Source organism: Protopterus annectens, chromosome 3.part1 (genome assembly GCF_019279795.1).
Source record: "Protopterus annectens isolate FY-2018-M chromosome 3.part1, PAN1.0, whole genome shotgun sequence".
In the NCBI taxonomy this organism is placed as follows: Eukaryota; Metazoa; Chordata; order Ceratodontiformes; family Protopteridae; genus Protopterus; species Protopterus annectens.
Window position 1 is genome coordinate 1,730,614,955 of NC_056732.1, and position 22,061 is coordinate 1,730,637,015.

The following is a 22,061-nucleotide window of genomic DNA, read 5'->3' on the forward strand; positions in this document are numbered from 1 at the left end:
TCGAAATTGCTCTGAAAGACTTCCTAGCTAAAATCTGGTTATGCTCTTGCTCAAATCCAGGATAAACTATATCCATAAATTTGAACAAATACTTTTTCATTACTTATACCTCCTTACTGTCCCTTTTTCATTTAGTTCTTTACTGTTATCAAAGCTCTTCCCTGACTTCCTGTCTAAATATAGGGTTCCTATTGGAAGAGCGAACGCTCTTCCATTGAACTGTAAACAACGAAAACTGAGAATGTCGATGGTACAGAACAGCGATTTTTTTTCCCAGGGAAAAAAAATCACTGGGCCACTCTCGGGACTTCATCATTTCCTCCACTGTGGTGCGATCTCAGAGTTGGCATATTTAAGTTGTGTGTGTGTGTGTGTGTGTGTGTGTGTGTGAGTGTGTGTGTGTGGGGCATAGTATTCTTTTTTTTTTTTTTTTGAGCAGTGATTTTTTTTTTCCGTGGGAGAAAAAAATCGCTGTTCCATGCCATCGACATGTTTTGTTTTCATTGTTTACAGTTCAACAGAAGAGTGTTTGCTATTCTGACCATTCGTTCTTCCAATATAGACCCTAAATATAGCATAAGCTTGTTTCTCCCTGACTTCATATTATAATTTCAGCTTGTATTAGACTAGCTTACTTTAATTGTCTAAAATTTCTCTAAATATTAATATTAAATGAATGTTGTCTTATAACTTGTATTGATCCTTAACCATTTTTTTTTATATTATGTATAATTTCTTAATTATTTAAACTGCAGATGTTTTGCTTTATTTTTGAAGATTGTAAAATTATTGTTCTTAAAATATTTTGTAATAATTTGGAGCTTTTCTCCCTGGGCCTCCAGTGAAAATGGGCTTCTACTCATTTGGACTTTTCCAGTAATCCAATGTTAAATAAATAAATAAATTAAATAATAATCCTTCAGAAAAAGCAAGCTAACACAAAACCTGTTATTCTAAATAAGTTAAGTTTATAAGAACAATATCTAAAATCTGTGCCTATTTTGGGGTCTTTGTTCCCCCCCATTATTTAAGGCTTTATCCACATTTCTTGTGTTACTAAGTTGAGACGCACACAAACACACACACACACACACACACACACACACACACACACACACACACACACACACACACACACACACACACACACACACACACACACACTCTGAAAGCTAGGCATACTCTGCACTCAAACAAATTAATTTTTTCCAACCATCTCTCTGGAATCTTTACTATTGAAAAAATACAGGATGTTAAGAATCATCTAAATTCATATTTTAACGTAAGTAACAATACACTGTGTGCTTATGTGAAAGGAATATACCACTAAAATACCCATTTTATAGTTCTAAGTGGCAACCACTGAAAATAATGTGCCCCTTTCTTATGTGTACAAGGGCAGCATTTTGTGGGTTGAGAATTCTTTTAAATGATAAATACATGGGCGAAGGGGGCATCAACATTAAGTCTGAGGAGTACAAAAGGTCTGGCTACAACTGACTTTAATATACGTAACAACCATCCTCTTCACAAAAGTGAAAGTACGTTTTCAGTAAAATGGTTTCTTCATCAATGTATACATACAGTCCTCAAAAAAAAAAGAAAAGAAAGAAAGAAAAATACACCAGCAATTACATGTACATACATAGGAGATAAACAGCATTGCTGCTTTGCATACCAGTTGCCTGTCTCCCCAAAAACAATAAATAAAATCAGGAAATGAGAATATAACGGGACAGCAAAAAGGAGCAAAATAAGTGCATATAATTAACATAACATCGTTACATACAACAATAAAACAAACAGCTCACAAATATAACAGAGCAGTTCCAATGTAGTTTAAGAAAACTGTTAAATGCATCATCCCCAGTGCACATTTTAAACCGCAGACAGCACCCCTCACAAATATATCACAAAACTGTTAAAAACAAGAACAGAAAGAAAACAACCCATATCAAACTACATAAAAATCGAAGGAGAAAAAATTCAGTTTTTGTGGCACAATGATACCTTTCATAGCACAGTAATACCTTTCAGGAAGGTTTTTACCTTCCATGAATGAATGAAAGGAAAGCCGGTCTTAGTGATTACCAAACTTTACAAGGGCTAAGTGTAACTTGTATTGACAATCCTTGGCTCACTGTTCCCCAGTACTATTCACCATATTGGGTGTTAGTGTACGCTCACGCACAGTTAGCCAAGCCAGACACAAACTGCTGTAATGAAGTTGTCATTTCCTCAGTGAGAAGAAGCCAGAGCAAAGGAAATTAAGCAACCAAGGTTACAAAAAAAACTCTCCCCGGTCATACCCATGGATGTTTTTAAAGTTTGTCTTAAACGTTATTATGGAAGTATGACAACTACAGTAAACATTTTGTGTGACTGGTAATACAATCTAAAAACTGTACATAATCTGGGTCCTTTGACTGTACCTCCCAACTATCCAAATTTTTGCAGAATGTCAAGAGCATATTGTTGGTCTGGTCTTTATAAAATCAAACTCCGAAGTTCATCTGAACCAACATTGAAACCAAGAAAAAAGGCAAAAAATGAAGCAGTAGCACTTTGCCATTTGACTCCTTTAATAAAATGCAGTTAAAATCATTTAGAGCATTTGTCCATCTGTCAAAAGTGCTAAATGATTTTAACTATGTTCTATTAAAGGATTCAAATGGCTAAGTGCTCCTGCTTCATTTTTTGCCTTTTTGCTTGGTCTGCTGTTTAAAATTTGTGGTTTTCTGGCAAATTACCATGGATTGAAGTCACTAAATAATGGCAGTCATTGAGTTTCTGACTTCATATCCTTTAGAAAAATGCTTGCTATTGCAAAATCTGTTATTCTAACAGTGTTCTAAGTTTGCAACAGCAATATTCAAACTCTTTCTCCATTTCTGGGCCTTTGCCCTCCCCCATCACTTTTTGCTCTGTCCTGATTTCTTGTTCTAAAAGGTTGAGAGGTATACCTTTGGTCCATATCCCTTCTTTGTCACCTGTTGTATGTTAGAAAAACAGGTTTCACAAAACATCCCCGATGTTGTTTAAATAGTTTCATTCCTTTTTTGACCACAAAATAGACACTGGTGGGTTTTTTGGTATGTTAATAGTAAATTAGAAATATATTGAAAACATCATTATAGTCTGAAACATACAGGCAGATTGAATGATGGCCAGTTCACCTAAGGCATGCCATTGAGAAGTATACAAAAGCTCAAGTACCAGGTGAAAATGTAGGCAGACAAGGGGAGGGTATAGACCCTGCACAGGAAGGATTTACATACTCTGTTCTTCTGAGAACTGGAAAATTAACTGCTCCGAGTCTGAGGCAACATATTAAAAATATAAACACACAGACACACACACACACACACACACACACACACACACACACACACACACACACACACACACACACACACACACACCTTTTATGTGCTCTCACACAGCCACACACGTACTTTCTCACACAGTAACACACACACTTTATCTCTCATTGGAATGGCTAGTTTAAATTATATACACCCACACATTCTTTCTCATAGAGAAAAATGAACTGCCAGTATAATTAACTCACATACTCATACACACATACACTCACTCACACTTACCTCAGCCAGGCTAGTTTAAATTCCGAGGACTGAATTTGCATCCTTAAAGGAGAACAGACTACCACCATGGAGCATTTATTTTTTTAATTTATTATTGACTCAACTTAAAAGTGGGAGGGTGCTCGCCCCTTTCCCTTATATTTCCAGTGCCCTTGTCTGCATGCCAAAATTGGGATTTAAAGGGACTATTTGGGAATTCATGGCACCCTCTTATTTTGACCCCAAAACCGGAAAATACCAAGGAATTCAGTACAGTTGAGAGGTACGCTGCTATTTTTCTGCAGTGTTAAACATGCCCTAGTGTTTCCTGCTGAAACTAGGGTAGCTAGTAGCTGTAGCATAGTCCATATCTAGGCCTACTGCATCTGGAACTGTTTATATTGATTTGTTTGTTCTGACCATGTTGCCCAGGCCATCTTGTATTGGAAGGGGCCTGGCTGCAGCTTTGTGAGAGAATTGTGCTGTTTGGGACCTGACTGATAAAGGGAGGCCAGTCAACGGCTTGGAATAATCATCCCCATTGGTCCTTCTGAATCTTGTTACATTTTTTTCAAGTTTTATTTTCTGGTATTTAGGCCCTGCATTTGAGCAGGTTTCTACTTGTTTGCTCGTTGTGTAGCACCATGCACTACCGTGCAACTGTGCGCCAAAGCTGGACAGCTAATTTCAACTAATTTTCCCTTAAAACCTAGGCCAAAATATCGATTCACTGACCTCTTTTTTTGTGATAGTTTCTGGAAAGCCACCCCTAGTGACGATAGTTTTCAACCTAACAGTATGGACAGTTGGACTACCCTCGTTTCTCCTGCCAACCTCGTTGACTTGGGTCTGTTGAGGCACTGTAGCAATTACCTCATGTACACAGACAACCCCCTACTAATAACACAATTTAGTACAAAGTGTGAGAGATGTATTTACACCAAGAATCTAGTATCCATGCTCTTTCCATCAAAACAGTAACACTGAGAAGGGTGTCAACTCATCCACCGCTACATATTCACATAGCACCACTACTCCTATACATACCACTACTTAAACACATAAATCCACATATGTGGAGGCTCTCTCAAAAAGCTTACCAAAACATCAGAGACCTCCAAAACACAAGATTGCTACATCTTACACAGTCTGTACAGCACCCATGACACATAGCAACATCAGTGTTTCACCCACAAAACCGATAAGGCATAAAACTAAAAAAACATTTTTTCTTGTCATTGGAGACACAGTAGTCAGGCACATGGATATTCCACTCATCGGGCTGGACAAGGAGAAAGTCAGAGTCAGCTGGCTGTCCGTTGTCAGGATTCATCATATCACGCATGCAGTCAGGTCTCTCAGCAACAAGTACCATTATGACATAGTCATAGTACATGTTTGTGTGAATGACCTGAGAGGTACCTCATTGGACTATATGAAGAGAGACATGGTCAAGCTCTCTGAGTATGTGTTCCATGCAGGTATGCCCCTAGCCTTGAGCAGTATACTACCCTCACCTAGAATGATGACACAGTATAAACAAAAGAACGATTGATCTGAATAATTGGCTTAATTTTTGGTGTCATTCAAAGGGGATCCAGTTCCTGACTGCCTGGGAAGCCATGGTCAACAAGCCTTACTGCTTTGCTAGAGACGGTTTGCACCTGGCAATCCCTAGGCTTTCAGCTGCTGGTAAAGGCTATTGGCTCCTCCATAGTGCCTTTTTTGCACAAGGTATCAAAAACAATATTACCAATGTGAAATTAACCAATCTGAATAAAATAAGGGTCATGTTGCTAAATACTAGGAGCTTAAACCAAAAAACTGCACTCTCTGTAAGCACTTCTATTACTAGAAGATGTAGATGTCTGTGCAGTCACAAAAACCTGGTTTAAGGCCTCAAAAAGTATCCCAGCCCTGCAAGGCTATAATGCCTTCCATACCTTTAGACCACAAAATGAACGTGTGAAAACTGACAGAGGTGGTGTTTCAACCTATATTAGAAATAAATTCACCTTCTGTCCAATTAGACTGGACAACTCCATGGAGTTACTCCAGGTCAGGGTTATGATGGGTAACTCCCCCATTCAATTCTGACCAGTTGCAGATCCTACTTAACCAAACTGAAGAGAATCCAAATTTCCTTGACCTTGTGAATTCAAATGTCTTGGAACAAGTTGTCTATACCCCGACAAGAGGAACAAACATTCTAGATCTGGTCCTCACCAACTTGTCAGTCAGGTGCACTGCTGCAACTGTTGGACCCTTGTTAGTTAAAACTGACCACAAATCAGTTCCCTTCGAAATGACACAACACCAGAACTCACAAAGGGTTAAATCAGACTTAAAAACTTCCTCTAGGCAAACTATACCATCCTAGGTGAGGGTATAAATGCATTCCAAGCCCCACCCATAGGTGAGAGTTTAAATGCATTCCAAACCCCACCCAAAGCTGAAAGTGGTAACTCCGCCGAAGCTTACATTAAAGCCCAGTACGATCACTTGCATAAGTGTATAAACCCTGCTGAACTAGAAAGGATAAAAGCCAGAGCCCCAAGCAAAGACAAGCTGCCATGGTGGACATCCAGCATCAATAAACTTTACAATAAAAGCAAGACGTTGCTGTCCAAGAAAACCAAGGCGAGGCCCTAGTAATGGGAAAGCACCCTCCCCAGCCTCAACAGGCAAATCCAAAAAGTTCCACAAACAAGTACAAACTTCAAAAACGTCAATCTGATTAAGTTGAAAGTGCTTATATCTCATTAAAGAATTTACTTTTATATACCAGTTCATCTTTGAAGCTCTGTCCTGTACCTGGTTTTACATTTTTGAAACTAGTCAAATCCTCCAGCAGATCCCTTGAGAGAAACCTAGCAAGTACTACCAAGGATAACCATAAGGTGATTTACAGCTACGTATGTAACTTAAAGGGTAGGACCAAGCATGTGCAGAACTAGTGGCCAACAGTATCACACACTGACCCCACAGAGATAGCAAACCTGCTAGCGGATAGGTTTGAAGAAAATTTCATTCCCTTATCCTTGCCTAACTTACAACAAACCCTTCCCCAAACTTCCCCACCACCTTACATAGCTGAAGAGTAGGTCCTCGAAGTTTTGTCCAAGGCAAAAAACACAGCCTCTACGGGACCAGATGATATTCCAGACTGTCTTCTGAACAGGCTACAACATGAACTAGCACCACCACTAAGTACCCTTTTCAATCATAACCTAACCACAGGGTTTGTTCCTGTGGAATCGAGAACAGCTGCAGCTATTCTCCTCCATAAAGGTGGCCTAGCAACAGACCTAGGGAATTATAGACCCATAAACCTGGCCAGCCTCATCTTTAAAGCCATGGTATGTATCCTTATGGACCTCATAAATAAAGACATATGTGACCTCCAAACCCTGGATCCTGCCCAGTTCAGCTTCATGAAGGACAGATCCTGCTTGTTAAATCTGGTGGATTTCTTTGAAAGTGTGGCCAAGGCCATTGATGAGGGCAAATTTGTGCACATTGCATACCTCAAGTTGACAAAGGCTTTCAAAACAATCCCACATTCAATCCCAGATTCAAGTATTATCAATAAACTTAGCAAAGTGAATGCAAACCCCTTTGTTGTAAGATGGGTTGCCAACTGGCTCACAAACTGGACACACACTATCAAAGTGGGTGACTCCACATCAGCCAGCAGACCTGTTACTATTGGGGTACCAAAGAGGTCTGTGCTGGGCCCCCTACTGTTTGGTATATACTTCTCAGAAGTTCAGGTCAAAAGTAAAGGGCAAACTAGGTGCAATCATTGAATCTCCAAATGATGTCAGTATACTCCAGGGGGGGTCTCACACAAATCAGTGACTGGTGTACTAGGAGTGTAGAGAAATGCATCATCATTCCCTTCGGCACAAACAATGTCCCTTCTCACTATCAAATCAACAACAATACCCTAAGTACCCATGAAGTGGTAAGGGACCTGGGAACACAGATTGACTGTGACCTTAACTTTGACCCCCACCAGAATCTACTGTACTAAAGAAAGCTTTCCATGTAGCACAGTTGATTAGAAAGATATCACCTCAAGAGTAAAAGAGGTTATAACCCCTCTATACTCATCACTTATCCAGCCCATAATTGAGTATAACACCCCATTTGGCATGTACCATATGAAGCACCTGCAGGAATTAGTGACCTCAGAGGCATCTAACAAAGATGATCAGGGGTCTCCAGAGTATTCCTTACGTGGACTGACTAAAATCTGTGTCATGATACTCCGTATCATATAGACTTCTTAGGGGAGGCTTATGCCTGGCCTACACAGCAATCCAAAACCCAAACCTGATGAACTTACTGCATATCACTAAATCAAATGGGTCTGGGGCTACCTGTTTGAGGGACTTAAATATGGCCTGTGATGTAAATAGGACATGCTGGAGGGACAGATTTATCTCCCAGCAACTGCGACATCTTTGGAACAGGCTACCAATTCATGTGAAACAGAGCATCTCTATGACACTGTTCAAGAGTAACCTGGATGAGTGGATGGGGCACCATAAATTCTTACTGGGGATAGTACACAGAACCCTCCTTGACAAGGGTAGTCATCACTAAATGCAATCTTGGGTATTGACTAGCACTTCTGTGGTATTGCATTGGGTTGAAACGGTCAGGCTTAAAATGGGTCCTCTGGGTTGATAGCCTAGTAATCTCCTAAGATCCGATGGTCCTGTCAGTGCTACAGACACAATTGTCAACAAAGACATAACCATGACTGCCAGACTATGACAGCCTCTAGATCAATCTCTTATTTGTGCCTACGCAAGTAGGTATTCCATGGACTGCATTCCATAAATAACAGGAAGAGGGAGTTCCAACAGAGAATGTAGGTAATTGTAATGAAGAATGTAGCATAGCATCAGGGGGTTATCGCACAGAGGTGTGCTTTGACAGATAAAGCCTTAATGCCAAAAATGTAAGTGCTGCACTGGTAGTTGAGGAATCAATGCTGATGCTTTATGTGTTGAGAACTGAGCACCCCTTGACATCACTAGAGTTTCCAAGTACAGTATAGATGAACATGCATAGCAGTAATGTGAAAAGCCATTAACAAGTTGTAGCTAGCAAGGACACATAGATGGAAAAATGTAATGAAATAATGTAAACAAACCCTTTACGTGACTTTAGACAGCTAGAATTTACTGAACAAGTTGGCAAGTCTTCTAAATCCTGCTGTATGCAATATCATACTGCTGTCCTACTATTAGTTTTAGCAAATGCCGCTTACCCATTGACAGTTCTTGACACTGTAAGTTTGTTGGGGTGTTCACAGAAGTGCTCAGAACACTCCTGATCAGTCAAATATTGGAAATATCTAACTGTGCATGTAGTGTAAAGAGTGTGATAAATGGCAGGCATGTGCCACAATAGCAAATGATAATAATAATAATTAACTGTGCATGTAGTGTAAAGAGTGCGATAAATGGCAGGCATGTGCCACAATAGCAAATGATAATAATAATAATTAACTGTGCATGTAGTGTAAAGAGTGTGATAAATGGCAGGCATGTGCCACAATAGCAAATGATAATAATAATAATTAACTGTGCATGTAGTGTAAAGAGTGTGATAAATGACAGGCATGTGCCACAATAGCAAATGATAATAATAATAATTAACTGTGCATGTAGTGTAAAGAGTGTGATAAATGGCAGGCATGTGCCACAATAGCAAATGATAATAATAATAATTAACTGTGCATGTAGTGTAAAGAGTGTGATAAATGGCAGGCATGTGCCACAATAGCAAATGATAATAATAATAATTAACTGTGCATGTAGTGTAAAGAGTGTGATAAATGGCAGGCATGTGCCACAATAGCAAATGATAATAATAATAATTAACTGTGCATGTAGTGTAAAGACTGTGATAAATGGCAGGCATGTGCCACAATAGCAAATGATAATAATAATAATTAACTGTGCATGTAGTGTAAAGAGTGTGATAAATGGCAGGCATGTGCCACAATAGCAAATGATAATAATAATAATTAACTGTGCATGTAGTGTAAAGAGTGTGATAAATGGCAGGCATGTGCCACAATAGCAAATGATAATAATAATAATTAACTGTGCATGTAGTGTAAAGAGTGTGATAAATGGCAGGCATGTGCCACAATAGCAAATGATAATAATAATAATTAACTGTGCATGTAGTGTAAAGAGTGTGATAAATGGCAGGCATGTGCCACAATAGCAAATGATAATAATAATAATTAACTGTGCATGTAGTGTAAAGAGTGTGATAAATGACAGGCATTTGCCACAATAGCAAATGATAATAATAATAATTAACTGTGCATGTAGTGTAAAGAGTGTGATAAATGACAGGCATGTGCCACAATAGCAAATGATAATAATAATAATTAACTGTGCATGTAGTGTAAAGAGTGTGATAAATGGCAGGCATGTGCCACAATAGCAAATGATAATAATAATAATTAACTGTGCATGTAGTGTAAAGAGTGTGATAAATGGCAGGCATGTGCCACAATAGCAAATGATAATAATAATAATAATTAACTGTGCATGTAGTGTAAAGAGTGTGATAAATGGCAGGCATGTGCCACAATAGCAAATGATAATAATAATAATTAACTGTGCATGTAGTGTAAAGAGTGTGATAAATGACAGGCATGTGCCACAATAGCAAATGATAATAATAATAATTAACTGTGCATGTAGTGTAAAGAGTGTGATACATGGCAGTCATGTGCCTCAATAGCAAATGATAATAATAATAATTAACTGTGCATGTAGTGTAAAGAGTGTGATAAATGGCAGGCATGTGCCTCAATAGCAAATGATAATAATAATAATTAACTGTGCATGTAGTGTAAAGAGTGTGATAAATGGCAGGCATGTGCCACAATAGCAAATGATAATAATAATAATTAACTGTGCATGTAGTGTAAAGAGTGTGATAAATGGCAGGCATGTGCCACAATAGCAAATGATAATAATAATAATTAACTGTGCATGTAGTGTAAAGAGTGTGATAAATGGCAGGCATGTGCCACAATAGCAAATGATAATAATAATAATTAACTGTGCATGTAGTGTAAAGAGTGTGATAAATGACAGGCATGTGCCACAATAGCAAATGATAATAATAATAATTAACTGTGCATGTAGTGTAAAGAGTGTGATAAATGACAGGCATGTGCCACAATAGCAAATGATAATAATAATAATTAACTGTGCATGTAGTGTAAAGAGTGTGATAAATGACAGGCATGTGCCACAATAGCAAATGATAATAATAATAATTAACTGTGCATGTAGTGTAAAGAGTGTGATAAATGACAGGCATGTGCCACAATAGCAAATGATAATAATAATAATTAACTGTGCATGTAGTGTAAAGAGTGTGATAAATGGCAGGCATGTGCCACAATAGCAAATGATAATAATAATAATTAACTGTGCATGTAGTGTAAAGAGTGTGATAAATGGCAGGCAGGTGCCTCAATAGCAAATGATGTTAATAATAATAAAATAATAATAATAATAAACTGTGTATGTAGTGTAAATAGTATGATAAATGGCAGGCATGTGCCACAATAGCAGATGATGCTAATAATAATAATAATAATTAATTTATACTGGCCTGGCAACTTATGCAGCATGAAATACAATATTAATCACATAGGAACCCCAATGGGTAGTGCATGCAAGTATGCAGAAGGTTTGGCTAGATGCAGAAGGGAACCAGAATACCAGGACAGCGGTCAGTTAGAGAGAGAGAGAGAATGCTGTGATTAATGAAAACATAGGCTGGTACCAAGATGTAATGCATATGAAAAAATGTGTGATGGTCACATGCATCATAAAGATTTTTTTAGGAGGGGATAAATTATACAAGAAATAGACATAGAAAATATGCAAGTGTACCTCAAGGTGGTGCTGACAAGGGACATCTTGTCTGCCACATGATGTTGGAATACACACAGATTAGGCTGTACATAACAATATGCCTTCACAAATCTGTAGAAAGTGTACATCTTGAAAACTTGTTAGGGTAAATGGTGACAATTTGAATATTCTGAGGTCATTATTATTTACATGAAGGCAAGAGAATAGAAAGTCAGATTTGGGTAAAATAGGTAGCATGCTGTGAAGGTACAGTCAATAGCACTACTATTAGAACAACTGCCACCTGGAAAAGGTGTGAGATGGTCTCGAGAAGCTTTGCTGGGAGTCGCTCCCAGTAGAGAGAAACCTGAAAGATATGGAAATACTGCTGATGGTGGTGGAGATATGAAGTCAACTACATGCTGCGGTAATAGACGAAATGTGCCTGTGGAGAATAATAGGTCTGTTAACAATGCAGACAGTTTAGCACAGGAACAGATGTCAGTGAAATGATTACAACCAGTGCTTGAATATCACTAGGTCTACTTATTTACATAAAGACAATGGAACAGAAAGTTGAGAGAGGATGAAAGAGGCAGCATGCTGTGAGGGCAACATCAATATCACTGTACTAGGAATGCTTTCAATTCACAACGGGGAGTAACAGCCCTGAGTCTTTTAGGAAGTTTATTTGGTGGGTTTCACACACACCAAAGAAGTAGAGCTGTGTGATATGGACAAATAACAGAAACTGGTGACTGACTGACTGAGGATATTGTGATATTGCTCAAGCTGTTCAAAGCTGCAGTGAGAGGCCTTCTGCCATTTGCTCTGCTGTGATAATGCAAAAAGATAAATGCATATTTTCTACTGTTTTCTGCACTTCTGTTTTACAGTATATCTGTGTAATCTGTGCAACTGTTTTTTATTCTCCTTTTTTTGTCTGCTAGAGCTGAATATCTGTTGCTCTTTGTGACCTTTTGAGCTTGTACTGAAATCTTTTGCTTAGAGAGGCCTAGCTGTTTTCTTTGTGGCAGAAAGAATCAGTCTAGTTTGATCAAGCTAAAAGCATTCCTGCAACACTGCTATTTTTGATTGGATAACTAGGCTGGTTTCTGTTTCTCTGCCTTTAATAGCCAGTGTTTTAAACCAGTTGTATTTATTTGCTCAAGCTGTTCAAAGCTGCAATGAGAGGCCTTCTGCCATTTGCTCTCCTGTGATAATGGAAAAAGATAAGTGCATATTTTCAACTGTTTTCTGCATTTCTGTTTTACTGTATCTCTGTGTAATCTGTTCAACTGTTTTTTTTTGTCCCACTCACCTGTCTAGCTGTTGTGGTGGTCTTATGTCTTGTTGGCTTTGAATTGCCCACCTCTAGTATAAACGTGATACTGGACACTCCCCCCAGTCACATTACATCAGCTCATTCTACTGTTTATAGTGAGAACTTGGTAAAGGCCCACCCCTTTAGCTTCTGAACCTTGAATTATCTCATTATCTTCTGTCTTTTCACTTTCTACTAAAAAAAAAAAAAAAAAAAACTGTACCTCTTTCACCTTAATTTTTCTGCTTGTGCTTAGCAGTTCAAATGCGTTTAGTTTGCCGTATTTATTGACTGCTTGTTGGTAGCTCACCAAATTGATTACAGGATTCTACTGAATCGCTGTTTTATTTGTGCGAGCTGTTACTAATGTGATTTGTGAGCTACTTTTTGTAAGCAATCTACTGATTAACTATATTTCATCGCTATCTGCTGCAATTCATTACTGTTTAACTGCATTTTACTGCATTTTGTTGCTGTTTAGCTGTATTTTTTCATACTGCAAGTTTTATTCTTTTAAGTATAACTGATTAATCTATGCTTCATTGTAAGTTTTTTCTTACTGAGTTCTTAACCTTAAAATTGAGCAGCATTGTCTAGATACAGGTCTGCAGCATCCAGAGCTTCAAGTGCATGTTTTTTAGCCCTTTTTGAGGTATTCCAGATACAAGTTTTCCCTTAGTAATATTTGTGTTATCATCTAGTAGTACTACTCATAGACCTTCCTCCCTTTATCCTCTTAGCTCTTTTACTTTTTGACAAATATGGATGGACAATTTCCTACATTTTCTCCTGCCAGTCTGGTTGATATGGGCATCCTGAGACAGTGTAGCAACTGCCTCATATACATGGACAACCCTCTACTACTACCACCTAGGAACAAAATTTGTGAGAGATGCAAATACATCAAGCACCTAGTGTCATTGCTCTCCACCCACAAACCAGTATATCTGGCACTGAGAAGGTCAGTAACATGAACACCACACCTCAAACACCACCACATATGTGGAGGCCCTCAACAAAAGTATACCCAAACAAAAGAGACCTCCAGAGCATAAATGCAAGTAAACTCTACTGCCCACAACACGAAACACCACACATAGTCCACACACCTGTGTCTCACAGGCCTAAACATAAACCCAACATATTAGTCATAGAAGAATCCATTGTGAGACACACAGATGTGCCCCTCTCCAGGCTGGATAAGGAGAAAGTCACAGTTAGTTGTTTGTCAGGTGCCAGAATCCGCCATATCACCAAATACATTCAAGTTTCTCAAAGGGGAGGGGGCTGGCATAATGGTTAAGGTGTTCACCTTACAGACACAAGGTGCAGGGTTCAATTCTCACATGGGGTAATTGGCTAGGCTTAAAGTGGCTCACAGCGGTCGTAAGCCTAGTACTAATCTATGAATCTATAACAATTTTACCAATGGCCCTTTCTGTAAGTGTACTAATGCCCTCCTTGGGTGTGTGTTACTGTGTAAATAATGCCCTTGCAGGGGTGTAGTCCTGACACCACTGGGTGGGCATTATTTACACTGTAACACTCACCCTGTTGGGCATTATTGCTTGCTTATTGCAGGTTCTTTTTGCTGACCTCTTCCTTTTCTCTAGCTTGTATATCACTTACTGTTGTAACACATCCTGACATCATTACTTATGTAAGTAGAGATGGAAAAAGGAAAGGATATAGGGAATTGTAAGGACAGGTGAAATGTAGTTTTCATTTAACAGAAATTAGGTTTGCTATTACAGCTCTGATCAAACTGCTTTGTTAGTTGCTTTGTACTGGCTATAAAGTGATTGCTCTCAGTTATTTCACATGTATCCTTCCTTCCTTAATTCTTTTTACTGTGTACTAGTAATTTCTTGACATCTTGACATGGCCATAGCTTTTGATAAGGTCAGGAATGTTTCTTTAACATCTTGCCCTTTATCAGATCACATCTTAAATTCAAACTCGACAAATACACAGTCTTTGGCACATTATTGTAGTTTTGGAAAGGAAAAACTAATAAATAGTAAGTAATTATGTCTGCATTTACAGTCCTTAACAGCAGTTCTGTGCTACAGTCTTTGCAATTCCAAATGGTTCTAAATAGCTTGTTTGTTGTAATAGCCTTAATAAGCCGGCACTGGTCATTTTTGTGTGAATTATGCAGAAGCAAATCTGCCTTACAGTTCCAGGGTCTGGAGTTTATTTCTGAGTTCTGATCTCTGTCAGTATAGAATTTGCATATTTTGAACTTGTCTGCATTAGATTTTTCCAAGTGCACCAGTTTCCTCCCAACTGCCAAGAACATACTGGTTGGCTGAACAAAACTGTCCATGAGGTGCGGGTCATGACTGAAAAGGTTTTAAATAGGTCTAGGTCATGTACACTGATTTAATTAATTAATCAAAATTTTACTGTTCAACACTTTATTTTTGGCACTATAGAATAAGATATTTTGATATCTGGCAGTTGGATTAAGGAGTTGTTAACGAATTGTTTCCTGTGGTCCAGTGGTGCAGGGTTTGATTCCTTCAGCCTTCATTACATTACTGTGTGGTTCTAAGGCTGTTAATGACCTGTTTGCTGTGGTTCTGTGGTACAAGGTTTGATTCCTTCAGCCTTCATTACATTACTGTGTGGTTCTAAGGCTGTTAATGACCTGTTTGCTGTGGTGCAGTGGTGCAGGGTTTGATTCCTTCAGCCTTCATTACATTACTGTGTGGTTCTAAGGCTGTTAATGACCTGTTTGCTGTGGTTCTGTGGTACAAGGTTTGATTCCCTCAGCCTTCATTACATTACTGTGTGGTTCTAAGGCTGTTAATGACCTGTTTGCTGTGGTTCTGTGGTACAAGGTTTGATTCCCTCAGCCTTCATTACATTACTGTGTGGTTCTAAGGCTGTTAATGACCTGTTTGCTGTGGTTCTGTGGTACAAGGTTTGATTCCCTCAGCCTTCATTACATTACTGTGTGGTTCTAAGGCTGTTAATGACCTGTTTGCTGTGGTGCAGTGGTACAAGGTTTGATTCCCTCAGCCTTCATTACATTACTGTGTGGTTCTAAGGCTGTTAATGACCTGTTTGCTGTGGTGCAGTGGTACAAGGTTTGATTCCCTCAGCCTTCATTACATTACTGTGTGGTTCTAAGGCTGTTAATGACCTGTTTGCTGTGGTGCAGTGGTACAAGGTTTGATTCCCTCAGCCTTCATTACATTACTGTGTGGTTCTAAGGCTGTTAATGACCTGTTTGCTGTGGTTCTGTGGTACAAGGTTTGATTCCCTCAGCCTTCATTACATTACTGTGTGGTTCTAAGGCTGTTAATGACCTGTTTGCTGTGGTTCTGTGGTACAAGGTTTGATTCCCTCAGCCTTCATTACATTACTGTGTGGTTCTAAGGCTGTTAATGACCTGTTTGCTGTGGTTCTGTGGTACAAGGTTTGATTCCCTCAGCCTTCATTACATTACTGTGTGGTTCTAAGGCTGTTAATGACCTGTTTGCTGTGGTTCTGTGGTACAAGGTTTGATTCCCTCAGCCTTCATTACATTACTGTGTGGTTCTAAGGCTGTTAATGACCTGTTTGCTGTGGTTCTGTGGTACAAGGTTTGATTCCCTCAGCCTTCATTACATTACTGTGTGGTTCTAAGGCTGTTAATGACCTGTTTGCTGTGGTGCAGTGGTACAAGGTTTGATTCCCTCAGCCTTCATTACATTACTGTGTGGTTCTAAGGCTGTTAATGACCTGTTTGCTGTGGTTCTGTGGTACAAGGTTTGATTCCCTCAGCCTTCATTACATTACTGTGTGGTTCTAAGGCTGTTAATGACCTGTTTGCTGTGGTGCAGTGGTACAAGGTTTGATTCCCTCAGCCTTCATTACATTACTGTGTGGTTCTAAGGCTGTTAATGACCTGTTTGCTGTGGTTCTGTGGTACAAGGTTTGATTCCTTCAGCCTTCATTGCCTTACTGTGTGGTTCTAAGCAAGTCACTTAAGACACTGTTCCCATACTGAGTTTGTAAAAGGTCCACAGCGATCAGTGCTCTACCCTGGAAAACAAATAAATAAATGTGTGTGCAGCTATTACACAGTGAGTTTCTTTCACTGGGCATGCTAATTTTATAAGAAGCTGCTAATTATTTTTCCTAATGGTGCTTGTTCATACCCTGAGACATGAACATACATGTATCACTGGATAGACTCCTTGCACAGTAACTATGATGGACCAATAAAACGAAACATTTCTCAGTTTAAGAAACATTTCTCAGTTTAACAAGGCTGTTAGTAAATGTAACAGAGAGATGAACCTGAAACAGTAGTGGATTGATGTAACCAACAGATATCTATATTCCAAGATGAAAAAACAGAAAGTTTTCCAACAAACCAGTAATGTTGATCATACATACTGTATTATTTATTCATTTATCATTTGTGTATTGGGAAAGTTCGACTTGGAACAAAGCCAATTTTCAGCAAAAGCCTGAGTCTACTTTATTTACGTGAAAGCGTAAAACCGCAAATACATATGGATCGAACCGTATGCATCGAAAGTGCAAACCGTCGAAAACTGTAAATGGAAATCTCTGTAGGTGGAGATTTCCATTTACTTCAATGTAGTGCAATCTTGGAGTTAGTATATTTAAGTAGCGGGGGGGTGTGGGGGGTGCAGGTGGGCTTGCCCCCCTGCCTAGGTCTTTTTTTTTTCTGTGTATTTCTTTTTTATTACCTTTTGAACGTTTAAGAGTTCGATGCATATGTGTTGATCTTTATGCATTCGAACTTTTGAACGTTCGAGTTAATAAAGTAGACCCGAAGGCCTGGGGAGAAACTCTCCAGATGCATGTCTTTCTAGCATGGGAGGAAACCCACATGAACTCAGGGAGGACATGCAGACTCCACACAGAAGGTACCCCAGTCAAAAACTGAACCAGAGAACCTCTTGTGAGGTGACAACGCTACTGCTGCACCACTGTGCCATCTGTCTTGACCATCTAATGCTGCAATTTATTCAAGGTGAGACAGTCTGGTGCAAATATACTTACCCCAACACTCTGTTAGGTACTCCAGTCTTCTCCCGTGCATCTGCCTGTTCTTTTCCACATCTTCAGGAGCAATAGATATTAAAATAACTTACTTAAAAGAGCACTGTGTAATATTTGTGGATGGCTTTCAGTGCTCGTTTAATGGTGTAACTAGCATAAGTTCTACTTACAGTACATAGAAAGATGAAGTTAATCATCAGGCACCACCTATCAGCCAAGGAGGTCAGGATTGTGGCACCTCATGTCACTGTAATGGTGATGATACTGTTCCCCCATGTGAGGGATGCCAGTTGTATGGGTGACAGCCTGGGCCAAACTGTTCCAGCTTCTGTCTTATACTGAAACCCTTTACAGCACTCCTGCAGGAGACTTGGGCTGTAATCCTGATAGATGAGATGTGGATGGCACAGTGGTGCAGCAGTTTGTATTGTCGCCTCACAGTATGAGATTCTCTGGTTCGATTCTCAGCTGGGGTGCCTTATTTGTGGAGTCACATATTTTCCCTGCATTCGTGTGGGTTTCTGTCAGGTGCTCTGGTTTCCTCCCACATTACAAAGACATGCGTCTGGAGCATTTCTCCCTGGACCTCTTGAAGATTGGCTTATTCCAAGTTGGACTTTCCCGGAATACAAATGTTAAATAAATAAATTTAGAAACATTTTTTGTGTCTTTCTCACACCACTTCAGTGTTGTAAAAGAAGCATCCTACTGTAACCATAATGTCTCACTTTGATGAATCTCATGGACAAAATGGCAGAGAATTAGTGGTCATATTAGGTCAGTCTGTCATGTAACAACTGGTATCAAATCAACTTCATTTGCATGACAGATGACAAAACTAGGGTTATGGATCACAAATTATTATGGTTCAAATGCCACTTTAAGGTGTAAAACATAGCAGCTGTATGTCCCTGTATATCCTGTTTAGAAGTCAGGCGCTAAAGCTACTCCATCTACAGATGGCTATATGTGTAGTTACAGACTTGCTCTGTCCCACCTGAAGGCATGGCGTAGACTGCTCATTCACAGTGCTGTCTGCAGGGACCCAGGTATGTGCATAGTATTAATTACAAATAAGTGCAATATTTAGCAGGATTTCTTATTGTGAAATCTGAGTGATTCAGAAATAGTAATGAGTTGAGATCTAAGTAACATACTCCTTGAGACTAGACAGATGAATATAGACAGTGCAACATTAGGGTAAGCAGAGAGAACCATGGCCCTCAGGAAAAATTCAAAGAGCAGCAAGTTCAGTACCTCTCATAGCAAAACCTGTCATGTATATACCTGTTTTGAAGTGCTACTGTGTTGTTCATCATAATATTAAATATGTTGGAAAATACTTTTACTTGTTTTGGGAAAGTGCCTTGACCTTGGTACTGCAAGAGTAAGGTATCAGAAACATATTTAGCAAGTCCTTAAGCATGAACATGAACACTCAGCTGGGTTCAGATATGCAGTGGGTGCAGAACTGAATTGCTTTGCATCATTAGCATACACTGATATGCTCATCTTAATAATGTTCCTCACAAAGTTTATATTTCTGAATTGCACACTCCCTGTGCTTGGCTGCTCCTCATGCAAAGTTGTTTTACACAATGCTGTAAATTTTCATGAGTCATGATTATAGCTTAAAGATCTTGTACAAAGAAAAGAAAATTAACAGCAGATCAGTTTTCAATGTTAAATGCAATTAGAAGAAACAATAAGGATAGTGAGACAGGAGAGAAGATGTTCTTCGTGTTTCACTGTTGCAGTCATCACATTTGGGTTGTCTGCCTGCAGGTAGCCCTCAGCCGGCCTGACTACCAGATTCTTTGGATTTCTGCATCGGATGCTGTCTCTTCTTTCATGACGTCAGGTCGTCAAGGGTATAAAACATGCAGCTGATGCCATTACATCAGTCTCTCTTGCCGTGCAGTGCCCGAAGCAAAAACAATTCACAAGTGCCGATCGGCCGTCTCCTGAAATTTTTGTTTTCGAGTTTCAGACCTGAAGTCTTCAAAAAAAGATAAGTACCCCATTGGGGATCCTTTTTCTTGCTCCAACCGATGTCAGTAAAAGTTAACTGTCTTGCCTGTGGAAAGCAAATACCTCATAGAGATTTTCATTCTTACTGTATCCCCACAGCATATGATTTTCTAGTACTAGGCCTCCTTGCCTCCAGAATGACATCCAGCACCTGCTTAATGAGGGATGCTAGAGGAGAGCTCAAGGAATTAGCCAGGCTGCAAGGTTCAGGGTTTGAAGCTGAGGGTGCAACAGATGCAGGACCCAAGACTTTGTTAATCAGGCCGACCGAGGGCAACCTGCAAGAAGATGTAATGACTGCAACAGTGAATACACTCAACATCTACATTTATGGTAAGTGTACACAACTGTACGTTTTTGGTGATTGTTACAGTAATGTTACTCAAAGGTTCACTGTTTTCTGCATTTGGAAATTTAGAAAAGGTTTATGCGAGGATGCATTAATATACATTTTGTATTTTAACACTTGAAAAAAGTTAACTGTGTCTGTGGCTCATTATATTCTGACACATTCATTTTTATTTTTAGTCAGCAGGAGTACAGATCGTAATGAGGTCTGGAGTCTGCAGTCATCACAGGACAAATTGCTTAATTCTGAGCGTGATAAAGCTTTGCCGGAGAACTTAGTGATTACAAGACGCAGCCTGGTGCCAAGTGAAAGCAAACATTATAAGTGTATGGAAAGCAAAGATGAATTTGGCAAGAAAACTGAACTGGAGATGCATCTGGAACCTCAAGAAGGAAAAGAGCCATGCAGGCTTAATCACAGCGATAATTTAATACTTCACTTTAGCGGCCTGACTGATCAGTTAAATCACATTGGCAACGGAAGAATGAATATGTCAGCAATACATAAGCAAGTATACAATAGAAAGAAACAATATAAATATGCCATACATGACACAGGTTTCACAGATAAAGTGAAATTAGCGAAAATAATACTCCTCATACTAGAGAGAAACAATTTAAATGTAACAGCCATGGAAAACGTTTTACGCAAATGTCCAGAGTAGAAAAACTTCAATATATCCACACTGGTCTGAGACCTTATAAGTGTGCTACATGTGGAATGGAGTTTAAATGGAAGAGTGGCATGTTAAGCCATCAGTATATACACACACTGGGCTGAAACCTTATGTGTGTGCTACATGTGGAAAGGGATTTTCACGGAAGAATAACATGGAAAGACATCAGTATGGACACACTGGTTTGGAACCTTATAAGTGTGCTACATGTGGAAAGGGGTTTACAGAGAAGGGTGCCATGGTAAGCCATCAGTATACACACACTGGGCAGAAGCCTTATAAGTGTGCTACATGTGGAAAGGGGTTTTCAAACAAGGGTGTCATGGTAAGACATCAGTATACACACACTGATCTGAAACCTTATAACTGTGCTGTATGTGGAAAGGGGTTTATACAGAAGGGTGACATGGTAAGCCATCAGTATACACACACTGGTCTGAAACCTTATGAATGTGCTACATGTGGAAAGGGGTTTATACGGAAGGTTGACATGGTAAGACATCAGTATAAACACACTGGTCTGGAACCTTATAAGTGTGCTACATGTGGAAAGGGGTTTACAGAGAAGGGTGCCATGGTAAGTCATCAGTATACACACACTGGTCTTAAACCTTATAAGTGTGCTACATGTGGAAAGGGGTTTACGTGGAAGGGTGCCATGAGAAAACATCAGCGTATACACACTGGTCTGAACCTTATAAGTGTGCTACATGTGGAAAGGGGTTTACATGGAAGGGTGTCATGCTAAGACATCAGTATACACACATTGATCTGAAATCATCTGAAAACTTATAACTGTGCTGTATGTGGAAAGGGGTTTATGGTGAAGGGTGACATGGTAAGCCATCAATATACACACACTGGACAAAAGCGGCCCCTTGTTGTAGAAGGAAGTAATGGTCCACAAAAATGACAAAAATTGATGGGCCAAAGAAGAGCCATAAAGATGACAGAGTGGACTATTGAGGATAAGAAGGAAATTATGTATTATTACTATTATGTAAAAAGCCCAGAATTTCCAGGCACAAGATATATAAAATGATTAAGAGAGAAATTAGATGAAAGAAAAATACTTCTGCAGGAAAAACTGTCACAAGCTTCAAATAAAAATTTGCTTTAATTAATAGAATAGATTTTGGAAAAACAGTATATAGATCAA

General features: G+C 39.2%; 1 protein-coding gene across 1 annotated transcript in view; it reads left to right on the plus strand.

Annotated features, from left to right (window-relative positions):
- The window catches only part of LOC122798645 (histone-lysine N-methyltransferase PRDM9-like), a 264,008-nt gene extending 242,168 nt beyond the window's left edge, over window positions 1-21,840 (plus strand). The window contains 2 exon segments of the mRNA XM_044067731.1: window positions 20,406-21,588; window positions 21,591-21,840. Of these exon segments, the coding sequence (XP_043923666.1) occupies window positions 20,958-21,588; window positions 21,591-21,697 (738 nt within the window). The 5' untranslated portion in view covers window positions 20,406-20,957 and the 3' untranslated portion in view covers window positions 21,698-21,840.
- Window positions 21,841-22,061: the final 221 nt, after the last annotated feature.